Genomic DNA, 8,056 nt, shown 5'->3' with positions numbered 1-8,056 from the left:
CCAATCAGGCAGCAGGTTGCTCAAGCTCTGGGCCAATGCACAGGGCCGTCCTTATTTCCTCACTGCAGTTTGAAACTGTCAGGTTGCTGCTAAGGAAGCTGCTGAGTTCGCTGTTGTTTCAGCGGCTAACGCGGCGAGAAGACACTGAAAGAGAAGTCCAGGTTTGCGGAGAGCAGCGACAGTGGGTAGCGACGCCCCGGGCGGACCCCGCGCCCCTGGAGGAGGCTTTGGCGTGGGGTTTAAAGTGCCTCGGCCGAGGTTGCGGCTCCCGGGGATCGAACGGGACAGGGCTGGCGGCGTCTTCCCCAGCCGCAGGCCCTTCAGCTGTGATGCGGAGCGGCAAAGTCGAGATGTTTTCCCTTGCCCGGTGTTCAGGAAGAGAGGTCCAAGAGTGAGGGTACCTGGAGTTTAACAGAGTAGTCAGTCATGTGTTCAGGCCATTTAAAATTGGGGGGGGGGGGACGGGGGATAATTATGTCCAATGCTTTATTGCTTTTAGGTAGGAATTTGATTAACACGGGTTAGTAGCAATATGATTGAAGAAAACTTAGAACCCTTTGCTTGCTCGCAGCTGCTTCTCCCCTGTGCCTTTACTCTCCACTCCGACGTGGGGAAGGACCTTCGCACCCTCTCTGCCTACCTCCAGTTAGGACTGGTCGAGGACTCAGGGACGTCACTCTGCTGCCAGCTCTCAAGTTAATTCACTGTTCCTCTGCCTCTTGGGAGTTAATTTGAATTCCCGGACCCCCGCCTCTCCCAGCTGCCAGGTAATTACCACGATGTAATTTGATTTTTCTGGCAATAGTGAAGCACTCAGAACTTTATATCTCGTGGTCTCTGATATTTCGGGTTGGAGAATACCGAACATTTAGTGATCAATCTGAGATACGTCGGCCACCGTTAAAGCAAGCTTTTTTTTTTTTTTCCTCGTTTCTGAAGTAGAAACGGTAAGAAAAGTGCTACTGTTGGTAGAGTTTTAAACTGTCATACCTTGTTGGCATCAAAGCAGGGCAGGTGGAAGATATATAGCATATTTTCCAAAAATCAGTAATTGTTTTGTGTCTGCAGTATCTATATTCGGAAAGCCATTGAGGTCTCACATCCTTTTCAGCTCATTTGTTTTTTTAAAATATTGAGCATCCCCAACTACCGTCCTTCTTACTCCCTACCCAGTCTACAAACACACCCTGAAGGAAGAAGGGAATAGAAATAGAAAGGACAAAGTTACCACAGTGGTGGATTTTCAGTCAGTGAAGCAGCCATTCCTTGCTGCAGATGTGTGTGCTTATTTTATCCTCGCTAATTGGCTTAACTAAAGTCAGTCAGGCTGAGATTGAGTTTACTTAATCATGTCTTTACACAGTCATGCTCATTGAACATAGTTTAAATTTCCTTTTCAGTCTCACCCCAACCTGTTTCCATTCTAATATTACACTTTTCACTGTCTGCCCTTTCTATTTCGGTGTCTTCTTCATCTCTTAATTTTCAGCCCACTGGGATTGAGAATCATTCCACTTTCCACTAAAATTGTTCAAGCAGGTGCCCTAGCAACTTCCTGATTGCCAAATTCAGGGACTCTGTCAGATTGTCATTTTCTTTCTCATTTCTGACCACTCCCTCCAGGAAGCTTTTGTGATGCTGTTCTTGATGTTCTACTGTTCTGACTTCCTTTCCAGTCTTTGCTGACTCTTCACTTTCCCTTTAAGTATCTAGAGGCTCTGATTTTAATCCTCTTCTTGCTGCAGTAGTGGTCCTCTACTAGGATTATAGTACCTTCTGGACACATGTTGGAAGCTAAGGATCCTCCTCCTTGAGAAATACACATGTGCCCAAAGTGTTGCATACAGTTTGGGGGTAAGGATCTCAGAATAAGAACTCTTTGTCACACTCCTTTTCATAGGTGATCTTACCTTCTCTCTTTTTTTTCAGCTGTTCCCGTTATGCTGACAATGCCTCAAAATGAATTTCCAACCTATAACTCCAGTGCAGGGCTCCCACCTTGTTTAATTCCTGGGAGCACCATTCATATTGAAGCCACTGTGAATGGCATCCCTTCGAGTTGTGCTTTGCATATAGTGTGGCCAGATACTGCACACGTATAGCCTCACTTCAGTGCCTCAGAGGCGCCTCACACTCAGCAAGTCTGATAGTGAGCCCATTACCCTTCCTCCCAGCCGCTCGTCTTCCTGTAGTCTTTTCCTTAGGGATTAGCGCTATCATCCATCTAGCTGCAAGCCAGCAGTCTGGAAGAGATCAGCAAGTCCTCCCTTTAACCCCTTAGCCAATTATTAATCATAATCTCGAATTTCTCCTGCCATAACTGTCTCACAGTCATACCTTCATCCACTTCCCATTGCTGCCTCCTAGATTTAGCTCCCCATTTATCACCTGAATTACTGCCGAAGGGAACATTTATCCCTTGGATGACTGCTGCTGGCTCTCAGTTGCTCTCCTTTCTTCAGTATCCCACCTCTGAAAACCATCCTGAAACCTGCCAGAGTAATCTTTCTGAAAGACAAGCCTAATCATATTATGACTTGTTTAAGGCTTGAATAACTTCTCTCAGAAGAAAGACAAACCTTTTAACGTGACACAATTGTGATTTCCCATGATCTGGCTGCTTGCTCCTTTCCCATTTTAGCCTTAGCTAAACCTTGCTTTGCACCCTTTGCTTTAGCCTCACAAAGTAGTTGCAGTTCCTGGCACATGTGTCCATGACTCTGTGCCTTTGCACATGCTGCTCTGCCGCCTTGCATATCCTTAAAGCTTTTCTCTGTCTGTCAGGTCTCAACACTTGGGTCTTCTATTCCCACTTCCTCACACTCTCACCATTCCATCCCATGAAAAAGGCTACTCCAGTCTCCCTACTTTGTGTCTCTGTTGTTTTAGGATCTAACATCTTTTTTTTTCATCATTCATATTATCTACATGTCTGGCTTTGTGTAGACACTAAAGTTCTTGAGGGTAAAAACTTCTCTGTCTTACCTTTCTTACATATAACTGGAGTTCAAACAGTTTGACTAGTACCATTTGTCTTTTAAATAATTTTTGTACTTGTTACTTAAAGTACTTTCATTATTATTTACTTTGTTGGTTAAGACCCTAAACAATTCTTCTGTGCATGGTATTAAAATCTATTGTTGTGTTTAGTCTTGCTTTCCTTAAGAGTCTCATGTTCTACTGACTGAGCTAGCCAGGCACTCGGGCTTGCCTTTCTCAAAATAATATCGCCAAAAGGTCAGTTCCCCACACAGAGAATTTGCACAAATTGTTCTTTCTCTCCTGGTTCCATATCTCAAAGAAAGGGCACAGTGCCCAGGTCAGCACACATTGTTGAACAGTGATCACCCTCTCTTATTCTCAACAGCTCTCACCATGGCTTTTTTCTGAGGAGCTTCTGATTTTAACCTTTCATTAATTTGTTTCATTTCCTTGACTGCATTATAAACTCACTAGTTAGGAATTGAGTCTTTATATTTTCTTGCCCAGTGATTTTTCTCTGTGACTATTCAATACTTTGAATGGTTTTAGCATATTGAATGATTATTGTTTCCAGGGTAGCCATGTACATACACACACACATATATATATATTTAGAAAACATTTTATTTTAGTTTTAAATATTGGAAAAAAAAACAATCTAAACTTGTCTTCACTTGTTTTATAGTATTTGTACAGAATGTCATCTGATGAGGAAAGAGGCTCACCTCCGGTTTTACGTAATGACTCCGACCGAGGCAGTTCTGTCTCTTCAGATCTTCAGGTAGGAAGACATGTCTAAATTTGTCATGACTTATTTATTTCAACAAAATGATAATATGAGGTAAAACTCGGAATACATTTTTCATTCATTCACACCATTCACATTTATAATTATAATGTGTATATAATGTATATCAAATTATAATAATATCAAACTTTGGGAAATACCTTATACTGTTTTAATTACCCTTTAAGAAAATAATCATGAACTCTTCCAGGGTTCTTTGTGCAAAGGCTTCACACAACACAAAGAGAGGAGAAGCTGAAAATCTCAATTTTTTTCTTGAAATTTTCTCATGGTGGTTTTCTCTCATGAATGCTGCTTTCACTTTAATGCAAATTAACACAACATCAAACCAATCCAGAGTTCTGGGGCCCCAGATTCCCCCAGTGTTCCACTCTTGGTTCTGGTCCCTGTTACCACAACATTCAGCACCTGTTGCTGCCTGGAACCTGGACAGTGACAGGTACATGGACCACAGAAGGTGTGGCTTTTATACGAAGTGTTTTAAATTTAATCCTAAATGTTTTATCAAAAAATATGGATTCAGATTTCTAGAGTAGATTTACATGAGAGAATACTGACACAGTATATCTTGGATTTTATAGTTACATCACCTAAGAGGGGAAAAGCTGGATGATACATTGACACCTCATTAGAGTCACTTGTTATTGGCCCTGTATATATGACAGAGGCTTTAGGGAAATGTTTTATGAAAGAAATGTGTTCCTTTAATTGAAATTACAGGTATAGGAATTGGGAAACTATTAGAAAAGTATCTGTAAATATTTCTTAGAGTAAAAGTAGTCTGGGATTGCGACATAGATACTTCATCTTTGTCTTCCCTTTGGATGGTACCTCTCCCATTTAGTGCTTTCTTTTTAGGAGACCATGCTTTCCTGCACCCTTCATCTTTGCTATAGCCAAAATTCCTTCAAGAGAGAACTGATGGACACATTTATGCCTGTGCTGTTGTGATTTGTAATAAATATATATTCGGTCTTTGTCCTGTATCTAGCCCAGAGCTCCTAAAACTATTGGTATTTCCTAACTAGTGAGAATGCAGGTGTCTTTTGTTATGTTGATAAGTGATGTTTGAACCCCACCTAAGGATGGGGACTGGTTGCTAGGAGAGCCAACCCTGTGATTAGACAGTTGGAACTTTCCACCACACCTCCCTGATCTCAGCGAAAAGGAGAAAGTCCAGAGATTGAATCAATTACCAGTGGCTATTGATTTAAACCCTCCTGCTTATGCATTGAAGCCCCCATAAAAACCCAAAGGGAGAGGGTTCAAAGAGTTTCCTGGTTGGTAATCACATGGATGTGCTGGCTGACTGGCCTCCTGGGAAAGGCATGGAAGCCCTGTGCCCCTTCCTCATACCTTACCTTATGTATCTCTTGCATCTGGCTGTCCCAGGATTATATCCCTTCATAATAAGCTAGCAATCCAGTGAATCATATGTTTTTCTGCGAACCCTCTAGCAAATTATTCAAGCCCAAGAAGGGCGTCTTTGGAACCTCCAGTCTGTAGCTGGCTGGTCAGAAGCAGAAGTAGCAACCTGGACTTGCAACTGGCATCTGAAGTCATGGGGTAGGGAAGGGCAGTCTTGTGGGATTAACTCTTAACCTGTGGAATCTGGTGGGTAGTATCACAATTGAGTTGAATTGTAGGGCCCCCAAATGGTGTCAGATTGCTTGTGGGCAGGGGACCCACACATTGTAATTGTTGGGTCCAGAAAAATTTAATACTAAAATGTTTACACCTTCTAAGATCTCAAGATATCAATTTGTCAAAAAACAAAGTTTATACTGAAAGAAATCTCTGGAGTAGAATTTTAAGAAAAGGAGGGGCAAGAATATTTTAGACCTGCAAGAAATCATTTTGTGTTATTGGTCACCTGCTTAGAATATTGCCCCACCTGAGGTTCTGTTTTTAGTAACCCTCAACTTAAGACCCTACTGGTTCTTGATTACAGTTGAAAACCTGCCCATATTCCTTTACTGGAAACATTTCAAGATATAAATACCAAAAATATTGTTGAAAATAAAATAACATAAAATAATGATGTAATTTACGTATATAGTAAATATGTAAAACCAAACACTTAATGCAAAAGCCCCTTGTAAATTGGTATTGCTCTTAAGGACATTTTTATTACTGTCTTAGTTATGTGAATGCTTCATAAAATTGTTTTTGTGTCTTTTTTTTTTAATATATTTTTTATTGTTATTTCCCCCAACACTCTTTTTTTTTCCCCCACTATACAGCATGGGAACCCAGTTACACATACATATATACATAAATTTTTTCTCCCATTGTCATGCTGCATTGTAAGTATCTAGACATAGTTCTCAGTGCTACACAGCAGGATCTCATTGTTAATCCATTCCAAAGGCAATAGTTTGCATCTATTAACCTCAAATCCCCAAGCCTTCCCCCCTGGGCAACCGCAAGTCTATTCTCCAAGTCCATGATTTTCTTTTCTGTGGAAAGGTTCATTTGTGCTGTATACTAGATGCCAGATATGAGTGATATCATATGGTATTTGTCTTTCTCTTTCTGACCTACTTCACTCAGTATGAGTCTCTAGTTCCATCCACAAAGTTGCTGCAAATGGCATTATTTCATTCTTTTATATGGCTGAGTAGTATTCCATTGTGTATATAAACCACATCTTCCTAATCCAATCGTCTGTTAATGGACATTTGGGTTGTTTCCATGCCTTGGCTATTGTGACTAGAGCTGCAATGAACATGTGGGTGCATGTGTCTTTTTAAAGAAAAGTTTTGTCTGGGAGTTCCTGTTGTGGCACAGTAGTAAATGAATCTGACTAGGAACCATGAGGTTGCGGGTTCCATCCCTGGCCTTGCTCAGTGGGTTGATGATCCGGGGTTGCCGTAAGCTGTGGTGTAGGTTTCAGACGCAGCTCAGATCCCAAGTTGCTGTGGCTCTGGCATAGGCTGGCGGCTACAGCTCCAATTAGACCCCTAGCCTGGGAACCTCCATATGCCACGGGAGCGGCCCTAGAAAAAGGCAAAAAGACAAAAAAAAAAAAAAGTAAAGTTTTGTCTGGATCCCAAGAGTGGGATTGCTGGATCATATGATAGTTCTATGTATAGATTTTGAAGGTATCTCCATAGTGGCTGTACCAGCTTACATTCCCACCAACAGTGCAGGAGGGTTCCCTTTTCTCCACACCCCCTCCAGCACTTGTTATTTGTGGACTTATTAATGAAGGCCATTCTGACTGGTGTGAGGTGGTGTCTCAGGGTAGATGATAAATGCCGAAGGATGGGCAGCATCCATAGTGCTTATAATACACTGATAACTTCCTTTAAGCACAACCCCAAAATATCGGCCACTTGCCCTGACTGCCCTGGTATGCATGGGTTCAGCTATATTTTAGAGTCACATCAGTCCAGCTATTGGCAGGGGCCAGGGTGGTGGGGGGCAAAATTACAAGCTTTGGTTGTTACTTGAGGATTCTTGTTGGCCTTAAGACAGGTTATCTTTGACAGTTAAGAAAGATAATATTATTCATTTCGATCCTTAACTGAAAAAATAACCCATTTGTCCTGTATCTACATATATGAAACTAAAATAGTTGCTTAAATAACTTATTTTTGAATTTTTTCCTTAAAGTAAGTTAAAATATATATGTACATTGAACACTATTAATGTATACCTACTTACATCCCCTCTAACTCATACTGATTATTGTAGGAACTTGGAAATACATGTTTGGATCTTTCTCCCTTATCAGAGGTCAAACTAGGGAAGCCACAAGTCAAGTCTCTGACTTCTACTTCCCCTCCATTCCTAGAGGTACAGTTTATTCATGTGATAATGAATTAACTGAGCAGAGCTGATCTGGCTACATCTAAGTTATAATTGCTTACAACAGAGGCATAAGATGCTAAGTTAATTGACATCAAAATAAAAATATGAGATAGCCACTGTATTAACCTTTTCCTGCCATCATAACAAAATACAGTAGACACTGTGGTTTAGACAAAAATTTATTTTCTCACAGTTCTGGATCCTAGTCAGTTTCTGATGAGGGCTCTCTTCCTGGCTTGAAGACAGCCCCCTTTTTTTGGCCTTTCCTTGGTACATGTGTGCAGAGAGAGAGAGAGAGAGCTCTTTGTTCCTTCAGATCAGTACCCCATCCTAATGACTTCATTTAACCTTAATTATGTAATTGCTTCCTTAAAGACCCCATCTTTGAATATAGTCACACTGGGGGCATTAGGGTTTCACAATGTGAATTTGGGGGAAACAAAAATTCAG

At 41.1% G+C, this 8,056-nt stretch overlaps 1 protein-coding gene across 13 annotated transcripts in view; it reads left to right on the top strand.

Annotated features, from left to right (window-relative positions):
- The first annotated feature begins 71 nt into the window (after positions 1 to 71).
- The window catches only part of POC5 (POC5 centriolar protein), a 40,494-nt gene continuing 32,509 nt past the window's right edge, over positions 72 to 8,056 (top strand). For 7 of the 13 annotated variants that reach the window (XM_085013872.1, XM_085013871.1, XM_013994913.3 and 4 more), the window contains exons 1-3: positions 72 to 161; positions 572 to 767; positions 3,668 to 3,763. Coding sequence is in view for 11 of the 13 variants with exons in the window: in XM_085013871.1 (XP_084869997.1) it covers positions 3,680 to 3,763 (84 nt within the window). In the remaining 2 variants the exon portion in view is untranslated. Of the gene's footprint in view, positions 398 to 571; positions 768 to 3,667; positions 3,764 to 8,056 lie in introns of all 13 variants that reach the window. The other 6 variants (XM_085013873.1, XM_085013870.1, XM_085013869.1 and 3 more) reach the window with 1 other exon arrangement.

The sequence above is a fragment of the Sus scrofa genome, chromosome 2 (genome assembly GCF_054392235.1).
Source record: "Sus scrofa isolate SSC_HxYL_T2T_F1_AM1 chromosome 2, Sscrofa_HxYL_maternal_Yorkshire_Landrace_v2.0, whole genome shotgun sequence".
Lineage (NCBI taxonomy): Eukaryota > Metazoa > Chordata > Mammalia > Artiodactyla > Suidae > Sus > Sus scrofa.
The sequence above is the reverse complement of the archived record's forward strand: the minus strand, read 5'-3'. Positions and strand labels throughout refer to the sequence as shown.